At 46.0% G+C, this 14,376-nt stretch overlaps 1 protein-coding gene across 3 annotated transcripts in view; it reads left to right on the top strand.

Annotated features, from left to right (window-relative positions):
• Arnt2 (aryl hydrocarbon receptor nuclear translocator 2) overlaps positions 1-14,376 on the top strand; it is a 175,434-nt gene that overhangs the window by 26,374 nt on the left and 134,684 nt on the right. Inside the window, exon 1 of one of the 3 annotated variants that reach the window (XM_008853404.3) lies at positions 9,005-9,074. The exons of 1 other annotated variant lie outside the window; for it this stretch is intronic. Coding sequence is in view for 1 of the 2 variants with exons in the window: in XM_008853402.2 (XP_008851624.1) it covers positions 9,090-9,228 (139 nt within the window). In the remaining variant the exon portion in view is untranslated. Of the gene's footprint in view, positions 1-9,004; positions 9,229-14,376 lie in introns of those variants that run through there. One more of the 3 variants, XM_008853402.2, reaches the window with a different exon arrangement.

Raw genomic sequence — 14,376 nt, 5'->3', positions numbered from 1 at the left:
TACCACTGTGTGGAAACTGAGGTTGGAGAACACTGAGGTCTGAGAGGAACGTGTAGGACAGAGGTTTGAAGCCTTGCCTTCCAACTGCTTTGAGACAGACATCTCTATGTAACAGGAGTGAAGTCTCCTGTAGGAGAGAGGAAGAAGATGTGAAGAAGGCAGCAGGAGTTGGCACTTTAACACACAATCCCCAACATTTATTCCCTGCCATCTTCCTGGACACTGGATCTAGAAGTAGATAAAAATAGTTTACACTGTGTGATAAGATGAATCCTCAACATTTTGGCAGTACAACTTTACATTAGGAAGTGTGTATGTCACTGGAAGATCCTTTCTTCTTAACACACCCTTGATGACCCAAGGCTCCCTAGCTGACCTGACACAGCAGCTGTGCTCAGGATGTTACAGTGCAGAAATATAATTCTGGTTCTTCTGACTAGGAATTGAAGTTCTGCCTTTTCAGCTCTTTTTTTTACAGGCTGTTGACTATGAGGAAGGGGTCTAGTCCCAATGTCCTCCAAATCCACTGGTCTATAACTAGCCACCTAACAGTACCAGGAGGAACAGCCCCCAAAACAAAGTAGATGCAGATGTCTGCCTTCAGTTTGATGTGCTAAGAGCACTGGTTCCGTCAGACTTCATCCCTTTCCTCCCATCTCTGCAGGGTTGGTTTCCACCTGATACTTCAGGGTACTGGTTTGACCTCAGGGTTTTTTATTCTACTGTGGTAGTCTCTTTTGGTTTAGTGACATAAGAAAATAATAACTAAAAAATGATGTGGTAATAAAGGACTACAGGCTCCTGTTACCAGTCCTCCTCAAAGAACTTCAAAAGCAGCCAGGTAGCCTGTGCAACTCAGTATTGGACACTGAGGAGCAGATCTCCGCTTATGACCAGTCTGTGAGCTCAGCTACACCTTTCTCAATCTGGGCTCTGTTCTGGGTAGTGCTGGTCTCCAGACTTGCCCAAGGGGTCCACACAAACCACCAGCTTTCACATCTTCTTCCTTAGAATGCCAGTCATTGTGATTCTTCATAGAGCATGGCCCATTGGTCAGGGGTTCTTACGTGATGCCACTTTTGGGGGAAGAAAAGCCAGCCACATACAGCTACTGCCACACACACTAAAAGCAACAATGAACCCCAAATCCCCAAACCTGAAATTGTCCCCGGGAAGTCAGCAGCCTTGGGCCTGTGAGGCTCGTAGTTCTGTCCTTTCTGTTTGTCTGACCTCCTGAGGGTCCTACTGGGAGCAGCAGGACCGGTGGTAGTTGGATGGAGCATTGATAATCATTGTTCTTGCTTGTGACTTTGTTATGACAGAATCAGACCCACCCCCTGGTTCCACAGTTCAGGCCATTCCTAAGGCCCTCCTGCTACCAATGGCTTCCCTCTGAAATCTCAGTAACAGGAGACCACCATCAGGGTCCCAAAGCTGACCCAGATGGCACGGCCACCCTGTCCCTTGGAAACCAGCTCTTCTGTACCTGTTCCAGGGTCTGTGGGTGGGAAGTATGGGGGGTAGGAACAGACAGCATCTTAGAGTAGGTCATCACACATGGGTCCAGACCTTTCTCTGTTGATCACTCTCTTCTGGTCCCTATCTTGAGAATTTTGACCTCAGGCTCCTGGACAGGAGCCTTATCTTGTCACTTATCTTGTCAAAGCCCCTCTCTACATGTGTCTGGCTGTTCTCAAGCTCCTGGCGGTGTCCCCACTGAGCCATCTGCTTCTGTAGCCAGTGCAGCCTTCTTTGATTTGCCCCATTTCTGTTTGGGTGGCCATCGCTAGCTGCTGCTGTCTCCTGGGTTTCCATTTAGTACTGAGGGTGGTTTTATATCTTGGTACATCTTCAGGGCTCTCCTTCTCTGTGGCCTTCTGATGGGAAACACATGTTGAAACAACCTACTCTACAGTTGCTTCCTCTAGCCTCTCCTTCTTTGCCTCTGGGAAAGGTATGTCATGCCAGGATCTGTCCCCTCCTCAGATACCTGTGGAACTGACCACTGTCCTAGCAAGAGTTTCACTCCATGGAGAACTGTTTGTGCTTTTTCCCGGAAGCTCAGCCTTCAAGGTCAAGGGACTTTCCTTAATAGCAAATGTACCATTTGTTTCTCATTCTGGTGCCACCCCAGAATGGGACAGGTGTATCTGTATAGTGCTCCACCTGGATCTCTGGAAATGGTGGGAGGGCAAGGCTAACTGAATTACTCACCTCATCTGGACTTCCTGGGATCTGAGGCTTAGATTAGTGCTTAGCAAATGATGGTCACTGGGCCACGTGTGGCCTGAATTCTGGTTTTGTGTTTTGTTTGTTCGTTTGTTTGTCTATGGGTCATGAACCAGAAATCATGCTTGCATTTTTAAGTAGATACAAAACAACGTGAAGAGACTCTCTCATGACATGTAAGACTTACAAAAAATTCAAATCTCAGTATTTGTGGAGTGGAACCTAGCTATTACCAGTGGTTTATGCATAGTCGATGGCTGCAGAGACAGGTGCAGCACAAGATCTGATGGTGTGCAGACCACAGAGAACTGCCTCCTGAGAAGGTCCAAGCTGAAGTGAATCTTCTGTTTGAGCTGAGGTCTTGGGAGAGCAGAGCGGTGTTCCCATAACCTGTCTGTACTTTGTACCCTTATCCACAACTGCAATGTGTTTCTTCCTGTGCTCCCAGGCAGCCAACAACCTTCTTCCTCTCCAGAAGCTTCTGCTTCCTCTCTCCAAGTGGTGGGTCCCCCCTTTTTTTTTTTGCCACTGTGACAACATAGCTGAGAGAAGCAACTTAAAGGAGGAAGGTTTATTTTGGCTCATAGTTTTAGGGGAGCCTTTCATGGTAGGGAAGGCATGATGGCAGGAGGCTTCAAGGTAACAGATGCATATGGCTGAACTTCAAACCTCCTATGTAGGTGGAAGAGGCTGCCAAGACTGGGCAGGAACCTCAGCCAGGGTTATAAAAACATCAAGCAAGTCCCTTCCCCGGCATCCCATTTCCTCCAGTGAGGCTCTACCTGATAAAGGTTCTACATCTTCCCCAAACAGTGTCACCAGCTGGGGACCAAGTGTTGAAACACACGAGCCTATGGAAGACATTTCACATTGAAATCACAACAGGTCCTAAGCAGAAACAGGGCCATGGGGGACAGATCCTATTTGGTTTATAAAGTGTCACAGAGCCCAATGGTAATACCTTATCCACTCTGACAAGAATAGCAATTCTAATGCCTTGCATGCAAACAGTTCTACTATTTTGCATATTTTATATTTGTAGAGTAATTCACTGTTTAAAATTTAACACAAAATGTTTTTGTTGAATGATGGATGAATATATTCATCAAGGAATATATTCAACAAGGAAACCACTTCATTTCCTAAGACTTCCTGGAGAGAATGTTGTACTTATGGAAGGATATGTGATTTCCTTAATAATTTGTTGTGTAAACGGGGAATTTTTTTTTTTTCCTTTTTAGAAAAGGCATTTTGTATTTTGGAATGACAAGCCATTTTTCTGGCTTTGTAATATTTCTGAATAGAAACTTCTGTAGTTGAAAGGGTAACACTGGGTATTCACTTGAGAATAACAGAGTTGCCTTCCTATACAGATGTCTTTTATTGACATCCATCTATTCGTGGAGTTGAATGGCAACATGGCCTGCGCTGCACACCTGAAGCCAGAAGCAGAGTTCAAAAGGACACAAGCAGAGAAGAGAGACCTGGGGAAGAATGTGTGGGAAAACCTGAGTATATCACTGGTGCTTTTGCTGGAGGGATGGGAGAACCTAGGCATAGGAATCAGAGCTATCCAGAGGGGCAAAGATATGGGAACATGAAGCAGGCATGGAGGGAAGGGTCAAAGAGACCTGGAGAGCGGCCCAGGAAGAGAGGCAACAGCCAAGAAGGGGAGGAAGAAGAAAGTGGGAGGGAAGGTGGAGTGGTGCAGGGAAAGGACTGAAGGAACGGGAGCAGAGGAGGGAGGGCACGGGTAGACTTAAGAAATGGAGCTCGTAACTCCTACAAAGATAGGTCCATTAGTTACGTTTCTCGATGCTGTGCAAAATACCTGACAAGAGTGACTTGGGGAAGAAAGGTTTATTTTGGCTCATACTTGGAGGGTACAGTCATGGTGGGGAACGTGTGGTAGCTTGAGCTGTGGTCACGGAAGTGGAAGGCAGCTGGTGATGTTGCCTGTAGTGACACAGCATAGGGAGATGAATGCTCGTGCTCCCTCACATTCTCCTCTTACCGTTTCTGTTTTCATTCAGTCCATGACACCAGCCCATGGGTTGGTTTTGCCCACATTCAGGATAGGTCTTCCCTCCTCTGTTAAAACCTTTCTGGAAAACCTTCACAGACATGCCCAGAGTATGAATTTTTGGTGGTTCTAAATCTAGTCAAGTTGACAGCGAAGTGAACCATTACAATAGTAGAAAGACTGTCCTTTCTGGAGGCTTTGTGTGAACAGGTGAGTGAGGGTGGGAGTGGGAGTCAGGCAGACAGGACGATGTCCACTGCCCCCTTTTTTATTGTCTGGCCAGTTCCTGCTTCCAGAATGGCAGGTATTGCTGAGGCTGTGCAGTCTTTGATGGGCCTCCTTTCTGTGCTCTCTTAACCCTTCTCTTGGTCACTTCCCTCCCAGTCCCAGCAGCAGCCATGTCCCCTGTGTATTTCTGACCACAGAATGTTCTCCGGGTGTAACTGAGAGCCGCAAGGTCCCTCTGGCTGCTCTCACCCTTTACCCTGACCTCTGATCTGGTGGCAGCATCTCCCTGACCTTAAATAACAAATCTCCCTGTACTTTTTTCCTGGAGCCTCACCTTCTTCATTTCTTTCTAACCTCATCTTCCCACTCCTTATGTTTCCTGAACATCCAAATTGTGGAATATTCTGGATTATTTACCATGCACAGTTACATACCTGTTCTAATCAGAATACACTAACTACCACCTCACCTCCCCTGGAACATGGTGATAATGCTGTTTTCACAGCCCTGGAGCAAGAGCCTGAGTTTACTTAGTCCTGACACCTCTTTGGAACTTAGCAGGTACTTTGTCATTGAATCCTGCCCTGTACCTTCCCAGCACACTCCCTTCCCTGGAGGATAAGTTTGCTCAGCTGTGGATGGCTGCAGGATTTCAGACCTGCGAACTCTTGTGACATTCCCCCTGGCTCTGTGATTCTCATTCATACTCAGCCTGCCTCCAGAGTCCAGCATCCTGGCACTCCTGTTTATTTGTTTATTTTTAGTCCCACCATTTGCATTGTTCCCATTTCCATTCCCAACTATAAGAATATTGTATTCTAAGTATTAGAAACTTAGAGATAATAGAAGTGGAAATAAATATCACATGTAATCTTTAAACTTTTTCTCATTTATTTTTATTTTATGTGTATGACTGTTATGTTTTCATGTATGTAAGTGCACCCATGTTGTGCAGTGCCTCTGGAGGCTAGAAGAAGGCATTGGACCCTCTGGAACTGGAGTTATGGACAGTAGTTAGCTGCCATGTGAGTGCTGGGATTTGAACCCAAGTCTTCTGCAAGAGCAGCCAGTGCTCTTAACCGCTGAGCCATCTCTCCAGGCCCATGATCACATGAAATCTTGACATTCATACACTGTCTTTGTTTCTTTGTACTTACCTCAAGACACGCACACACACACATACACACACACACATACACACACACACACAGAGACAGACAGACAGAGAGAGAGAGAGCCATTCTTTCCTTGCATGAACATATATTGGATGTGCGTTGAATTAATTCACTTTGACTTAATGCTGATAGAGCATCAGAGTCATTGTGTGGCTATGATCAAGACTGAAGCCAAATGTTACAATCATTGAATGACAATATACTTTAACAAAAATGGGTATCGTTACTATTTTTATTATCATTCATCAATAGTATTCATATTGAAGAAATTTTATTTTCAGATCAGAGTGGTGTCTGGCACTGCTCTGTTAGTTGTGCTTATACTTAGCATGTGCAAGCTATGGTATTTTATAGTCGTTTGTTGGCAACTGAGTTTTATAGGGAAACAAGGCATATTAGGGCTTCTTCATATCCCCCTAGAATTTCTTTTCTCTTCTCTCTTTGTTTGCTTAATTGTTTCTGTGTTGGCCACGATTTATTTTAGATGTGATGGTATGAGTTTGGAGGTTTCCCTTGAGAATTTTCCAACTGCAAACTTTTAATTTATACTTGGAAAGATATGAAAAGTCCAAGTGTGTGTGAGTGTGTGTGTGTGTGTGTGTGTGTGTGTGTGTGTGTGTCTGTATGTGCATGCATATGTGGGTGCCTGAGGAGGCCAGAAGAGGTCATCAGATCCCTCTGGAACTAGAGTTACAAGTGTTTGTGAGCCACCTGATGTGGATATTGAGAATTGAACTCCTGTTCTCTGCAAAAGCAGCAAGTATTAACTGCTGAGTCATCTCTCTAGCCCCTATTTATTATTATTGTGCATATATACATAATGTGAGGGGTCATGCACATACCGTAGTGCACATGTGGAGGTCAGAGGACATTTTTGTGCATTTGATTCTCTCCTTTCACCTTGTGGGTTCTGGAGATGGAAATCAGGCTGGCAGGCTTGCATGGCAAGCACCTTTCCTGCAGGGCCATCTCACTGGCCCTTGTTGGTGTTCTTAATTGTTTTTAAACCTAAAATTTTCCACATAAAGTTAAGAGCATTCATCATATATTCCTGGAATATTGCATCACTCTTGTGATGATAATTTTATATTTATAAACCATCTGATTGAGAGAATTGAAACATACATATATGAGGGAAATTTCAATCTAAGCACGTATTCAAATCTACATTTGAAAATAAAAGCATATTTACATTTTTAAGTGAATATTCAGACTCAGTGAGTTCACATGTTTGTAGCCTTGACACTGTTATGTCATACATGAAGCTGTGATGGTGATCTGCATATCATATGATCACTGATACAAGTTCAGAGATGACCTTGTGATCTTGAAACCCGGGGTACTTGATGCCTGTCCTTTTAAAAGCCAAGACATGCATTCAGAATGTTAGTCAACTTTCCCTCACCACAGCAAAAATACTTAAGACAAACAGCTTAACAGAGGAAAGATTTATTTTGGCTCATGGTTTCAGGGGCAGAAAAAGGAAGAAGAGGGGCCAGGGTCCCAATATTCCTTTCAAGAATATGCCCTCAATGATCTAACTTCCTAACACTAGACACCACCTCTTAAAGGTTTTACTACCTCTCCAAAGCACTGCAGGCTAGGGACCAAGTCTTTAACATCTGGGCCCTTGGGGTACAGTCAACATTCAAACCGTGATACAGAAACTAAGGCTGCATAGGTTTGGGGGCAGATAGAGTGGTTGAAGCTGAATTTGATGGATCCCTGACAAACATCCTGCTCTGTTCATTTACTCTTGGCACTTTCCTGTAACATTATTCTTTGACGTGGTGTTTAATGGCTGAGTGACTTTCATCTGTATGGGTATTCTATAATTTATTAGCTTTTTACTTTATATCAGGCATGTCCACTCATTTGGTTTCTGGTCAGCTTTAGACAGTCATTCCTTCTGTTCCTTACCCTTGATGTCTGTCACCATCCCGAGGAGACCTCTGCAGTAGAGAACTAACCTCTTGTTCATGATGCAGGGAGGCCCCTCAGGTATTTGAAGATGGCTTCATCTCTTCTTCTCCCTCAAAGACTGTCCTCCAGACCAACAGATTCTGTCTCACAGTGGATTCTCCTCCATGTAGCATCTGAATCCTTTTCTACCTAGTTCCTACATTTCTGAGTGTGGAGAAACAACTGCAAACCCCTTGCAAGGTCTCCCACTGAGTACCCACAGCGTATGTTTTCTTCTAGAATCTCTCCTCCATCACAGGCAGATTATCTAGGCCAGGCCTTGGTAAAACCCAACCTGGACTTAAGCCCTCTTGAAGGCAGTCTCTCCTGGTACTGTAAGCCCCAGGTGTCCAGGGAGAGACCCCCTGTAGGTGAAGATCCCACTGTGAACAGGCCTGTGGCCTTTGTTCATCACCTCTCTCAGACGGCCATGTTGAGCTTGGTGTTCCAGAGTCATACCCTTGACAGAAATCTCCTCACCTTCCCTCGATTAGAATTGCTATATGCCCATCTTCTTACTGGGTCAGTGTTGCTTACTTTAAAAACTAAAGTCCAAGCTGGGAATAATGGTACACGCCTTTATTCCCAGCACATGGGAGGCAGAGGCAAGCAGATGTCTGTGAGATCAAGGCCAGCCTGGTCCACATAGTGAGTTCCAGACCACTCGGGGATGCAGAGAGACCCTGTCCTCCCAAAACCAAATAAAAAAATAAAAGTCCAATACAGAAACCATGGGCCTTTGACCAGCATAAAGGAAACTGGAGCTTGTGAGCACCAGTGCTGATGGGAGCATGTGTACTGACACTAGTGTTTCGAAGCACAGTGGGGCTTGGGGAATCAGGATCCTCTGGTGCCATTGTTGCTAGTGAGGGAGGGAAGGCCACTCCCCAGTCTCTGTGGGGCCTGCTTCTTGTCCCCTAAGGCTAAAGCCTGCCTGCTAGGAGGGGCTCAGTGTCCAGGGTACGATGGTAGCCAGAGAGGGCAGGGCCTGGCCTTTCCCCTTTCCTGGGCATTTCTGCCACCCCCGGCCCTGTTGCAGAGCCCATCTTGCCTGTGGGATGGGAATGACTTACAGAGGGTTACACGGCTACTTAAAGCCCAACAAAAACCCAGGCACAGAGTCAGGGGCTCCCAGTCTAACATTTTTTTTTTCCTGTACATTGTGCTACAAAAATCCCACCTCACAGAGGAGGGCCTTTGGGAACCGTGTGCTCTGCTTTCCCTTTAGAAGAGAAAGGGACCATCCTTCACTCATGTTTCCAGAAAAATCTTTTATAGACTCTTACTGAAATGTTTTGGTAACAAGCCAGATCTTTCCATTATAGATCCCAGCTGCACAAGAAATCCAAGTATCCGTTTTTTCAGAACCTAAGCAGTTAACACTAGAAATTTTGCTGCAAATAAATTGATCAGTATGCAAGACAGTTGTCACGGCTGAATCATGGTCCACAGTTAAGGTAAACAGATCTGTGATGACATTTTCTGAGCAGAATACAAATGCAGTGCGTTTGCTCCCAGAGGTTTCCGACATTTCTCATACACGGGCAGCATATTCTTCTAAGAAGGTGTTGGTCACAAGGGAGAAAGATCTTTGTTCAATCCTCCGAGAAGGTAGGCTGTGGCTTTTGATGTGCTTTCTGTGATGAGCATCTCTCTGGGAGAGATGGGTGTTGAGAGTGATTCCTTTGCTTAGCCGCCTCCCCTCCCTCTTCTTTCACCAGTGGAGAGAGCATTTTATTTATGTGAATGATCATGGAAATATTTCATGTGCTTACATTGGGAAAGTTCGCTGTAATTAATTTTTCCCATGTGACGATCAAGGGATGTCTTCTCCTATATGGACTCCCATTGAAACAGTGAGGAGAGCAGCATGCCTTTTTACATTCCCTCTTCTTCCTTTCATCCTAATGCTCTCAAGTTTCACATTTTCCCAGGTTATTCCTGCCAGCTCTGTCTTGCAGGAAACCCACACAGCATGGCTGCATCTGAAATGCGAGTGTCTGTAGCCCTGTGCGTTGTGTTGAAGTTCACCTTCCGCCCCGCTGAGGCTCTGATGCACTCACAGCCTAGGCACAGCGCTACCTAGGAGCTGGCAGGCAAGCTTTTATCCATTCTGTGGTGGGGGAAACACCTCTTGCTGGGGGATACTTGCATTTGGGGTTGGACTGGTGGGATGCAGATATCTCTGTTTCTGTATTGACTGTCAGTTATGATCAGGGACCCCGGTCATTACAAGAGGGTCACATTGGATGTGAGGGGAAGAATTGGATCTATTGTGAGTGACACTTGGGGGTCAAAAGCTAGAAGGCTCCAGTGACTAAAATGAACCCCAGAAGAGGCTGAACCTGTCTGCTTGGACACTGGGGAGCAATCAGAGGAACACATTAAGGAACAAGCTTCTCCTGTAGTATTTCTGCAAGCCCAGGGCTAGCCTCCTTCAGGAAGCCCTCTAGCACTTACCCAGGCACCCACAGAGCATAGGCCCCTTGTTTCTGAGCTGGCAGTTCTCAGAGTGAAATGCCCAGCAACTTGTGTGCTTTCATGCTAAAGTCCCAGGTTGGGCTTTTCTTTGTGTGCATGTGCCCTTTTGAGACAGGGTCTCCCTGTAGCCACAGCTGGCCTGGAACTTGCCATGGAGTCATACAGATCTGCCTGCCCCTGCCTCCCAAATGCTGGGATTAAAGGTGTGTGCACCACCACGTTCAGCCTGGGTTGGGCTTTTAAAAATCTCTGGTTGCCATTCAACTTCTTGCACAGCCTGTGACTCAAAATAAGCTTTGCAAATGCTGTTCATATAGGACTTGGTTTCTGACAACAACCCAAGGCAAAGAAAGGAACACCTGGTCAGCCTGTCTCCTTAGACCAGAGAATGGGTGGAGAAATGGAGTCAGAGAACTATTAGGGAGGCAGTAGCCGGCTCCTGCTGGGCATGTGCTCCTCTGAGTCAGACATAAAGTGCTAGGATGTGCTTGTCACTTGCAACATGTCCTGTATGAGCTCCTGTGACATGGTGTGTGTTAACTTGCAGTCAGCCCAGCCGTTTTTTTCATCCTTCTCTAGAATTTTCTGCCCCATTTAGTGTAGGAGGATCAGGTGACCAAGGTTTTTTTGGGTTTTCCCTTTTTGGGGCCTGACGCTGGCACACCATTATTTTGAGGCAGTGACATCATCTTTCCTGAGGCTCTATCATCTCAGCTCTGGTATGTCACTCGGACTGATGTGACCTTCATTCTTTCCCAGGAGAAGAATAGGTAGAGTGGGACCAGTCACCAGGACCACACCTACACTGAGGAGGAAGGGACAGGTTGGAAACAGACCTCCTTGAGATGTACTGTTGGAGCTGAATCTAAATGACTAGGCAATTAACTGGGTGAAGAGAAGGATAAGAGCTTTCTTGCCAATGGACGTAGCATGTGCAAAGGTCCTGAGGCATTGTGTAGTCAAAAAAAGTACAGGGAAATGTGGCTGGAGCCAGAGTGGTGGGCAGGAGAGGTGGCAACAGCCTGACCCTACAGGAACTGGTTGGTCATGGCAAGGACTCCACATGGTGCTATGAGTAAAGAGAAGGTGCGAATGAGGATGAAGTGGCTAGCCTTATCCAATCTAGCTTCTGAGTGGGAACAAATGAAAGGGGCAGGACAAAGCAGGAGGCTGGGGTGATGCTAGCCAGGCCAGCAACAGAAGGTGGAGAGGTGTAGCAGGGACAGCAGGCTTGCTGGCTGGACTTGGGAATCAGCAGAGATGGGGTTGATGTCACATACCTAGATGAGGTCACTGGGGGAGAACAAGGATAAAGAGGTTGCCTGGGATGCCCTGGAGTCCTGGTGAGGAGTAGCTGGCAGAGGAGACCTGGATAGGGGGCGGTGGGGGCATGAGGTGGATGGCCATGGATGTGGCTCCTGGAGAACTAATATAGGTGCTTGAGTGGGGCAGGGGAGCCGGTCCTGCTGGTTCATGGTTAGTTAGATGTGGCCCCTGTGGGATGGCAGCTCCCTAGTGGGGTGACAGGAACCAAATCTGAGTGGAGAAGGAAAAGCAAGCAGGAGGGAAAAGGCTTGGAGCAGAGAGGCAGCCATTTGGTGGGGCTCTGGCCTTCCAAGGAGACAGAAGACTTTGCTGCTGCTTCCAACTTCTGCTTATAGAATTGAAAATCCTATATGTGTTTTAAGGTGGATTTTTATTTGATGTGTGCTGTTGCTATCATAAAATGCATTTGAGTTTCTGTGTAGCACCAGACCCTCTCCTTGCTGAATATGGCAAACCCTCACTTATGAAATGTGTGATGCTCATGTCCCTGGCTTCTTCCAGCTGAACCCTGACCAGGCTCTGCTTGACCTGCCTGTAGGGAACAGGAATTAAGAGCAGGGTTGAGTATGCACCAAGAATTTCTAGGTTCCTTCACCAGCACACATCAGCCTTCTAAAAGGGAATATGGGGCTGTAGAATCCTGGAGCAGGGCTAGGGACTGTCTCTGCCTTGCCCAGGACTGAGAACAGGTACCAGTGAAAGAGAAGCTGATGTGTGTGTGTGTGTGTGTGTGTGTGTGTGTGTGTGTGTGTACAGGTTTCCCATGTATATCTCCAATGAACCCACAGCAGGTTGTGTGTGTACACACTGTATCTGTATGGTGTGTATGGTTTGTATTGGTGTGTGTGTCTGTGTGCGTGCGTGCGCACACACTGTATCTCTGTGGTGAATATGGCTTGTAGTGTGTATGTATGTGTGTGTGTGTGTGTGTGTGTGTGTGTGTGTGTGTGTAAAGCCCTGAGGGGAGGTGAGAGGAGTTGGGGAGGGGAGCACAGGAAGTGGAAGCTTACTGTTTCACACAGCTCTGCCTGAGGGATACAGTGCCTGGTCTGCTGACTGACCCTCCCAAAATGTGGCTGGGTGCCAGCTGGTAGAAAGGCAGAGCCATAGGGGTCCAGTACCAGCTTGGCTCAGGAAAAGACTCATCTCAGCACAGGTTGCTGTCATCCAGTCTCCTTTCGGCCCTGCTTTCCTGCCTTGATTACAGTCCCAGGTGAGCACTCTGGGAGGAACAAGGGGCCTGGAATGTGGCCAGGCTTACCCAGACCCCATGCCCCAGTCACTTTCCCAGCTCTCCTGTGTCAGTGGGTTAGAAAGATAAAAATCACAGAAACATGCTTTCATTCTCATGCTAAAAAGATGATTAAATTTTGTTAGCATCTCTATGTATGCTTTTAGCTGAATAAACACAGGAGTTTACTCTGTGCCATGCCCTGAGTGCTCTGCACACTAATATCGCAGATCCTTATAACTTCAGGACTCATGCACTATTATTAGCTACCCTTTACAGAGAGGAAATGGAGGCACAGAGAAGTAATTTGCTCAGCGGTTGTGAGTTACACACACACACACACACACACACACACACACACAACTGTAATGAAAGATACTCTCTTCCTGGGGAAAGGTAACAAGGAAGAAGGGAAATGTCTTCTGGCAGACATCAGACACTCTCTGGCCTCACAGCGACTCTCCCTAGGCATCTCCCTAATTTTATAGATAGGGCCTCTGAAGCTTGTGAAGTTAATTCCCTTCCCATGGCCCCACAGTTTGATTGAGTGACTCCAAACTAAGACATTTACTGAGGTCCGCACAGTTTCCACTGGGGCTTTAGTCTAGAATCTCAGTGTTAGTTTATGTCTTGTGGCAGTTGGGGTAGGGTCTGCCAGGGCACCCCACCTCTGCATGGGCATTTTGAGGGGTGATGACCCTATAGTAGGTGGTTAAAATACAGTGGGCTTTTGACCCTAATCACACATGGCCTCCTGGATTTGGGGAGGGCTAAATTATACAGTCTGGGGAAGGCTAGGAAGAGAAGGCATGACCCATACTGGGTAAAGGCTTTCCAGTGTGCATACCCTCAGGTCATACATATACCTCAGCAACCTCTCAGTTATCTCAGTAAGTCAATAAATTCATTGGTTCCCCAGTAAAACTTTAATAACTTTAAACATTGGCTTGACACTAGAACCTTAAAAGGGAATAAGTATTGCTTAGCGTCCCCAGGAAAAGAAGTCTCACAACAGATGGAAAATTTATTTGTTAATGCTATTATGTCTCATAATTATTTTACAAAAAAGAAAATGAGAATGTAGAAGATGTTAAAAGGATATGGGAATGGAGACATTTTCCAAAATAGAAAAAACGAGAAAGCCTAAGCACGTGATGAAGTTCTGTTTAGGTTTGTAATGATATATAAAGGATGAGACAAAAATGATATACACATGATCTTAAAATTTCTATGGTCATAGTTTAGTCAGCTAGTTTAAGGAACAAAATATATATCTAGTCAAGGTTTATCTGAGAATATTTGATTTTTTTTTTACCCAAGCCTCATGTACATAGCACATGATAATTAAAAGTACCAGACTGGTGGAACTAACCTTATTGGATCTTTAACAGCCATAGTTTGAGGCCTGTACTAATGTGGTCAGAGGGACTTAAAGGATAGTTTTTGCCCCTTGCCCTTCAAGGTCGACTAAGTTCCAGAGGATTATGGAATAGCTCTCAAAATGTCCTGTAACTGTGAGTCACCTGTCCTCTTGTTCAGGGAGGACATGGAGATCCCACAAGATGGACTTGAACTGGTATCCAGTCTACAAAGAGGAGGGTCAGCTTAGAGGAAACATCTCATTCATGCCTCCAAGTGAAGCCAGACATGGTTGAGCAGGACCTTTGACTTATCTTCACATAGGTGGAACTGGTAAAAGAAAGGAGCCAGGAGCTCCTCCC

This window comes from Nannospalax galili, unplaced genomic scaffold, assembly GCF_000622305.1.
Source record: "Nannospalax galili isolate Female #2095 unplaced genomic scaffold, S.galili_v1.0 scaffold627, whole genome shotgun sequence".
Taxonomy (NCBI): domain Eukaryota; kingdom Metazoa; phylum Chordata; class Mammalia; order Rodentia; family Spalacidae; genus Nannospalax; species Nannospalax galili.
Note: the sequence above shows the minus strand (reverse complement) of the source record. Positions and strands in the feature narration are given on the sequence as shown.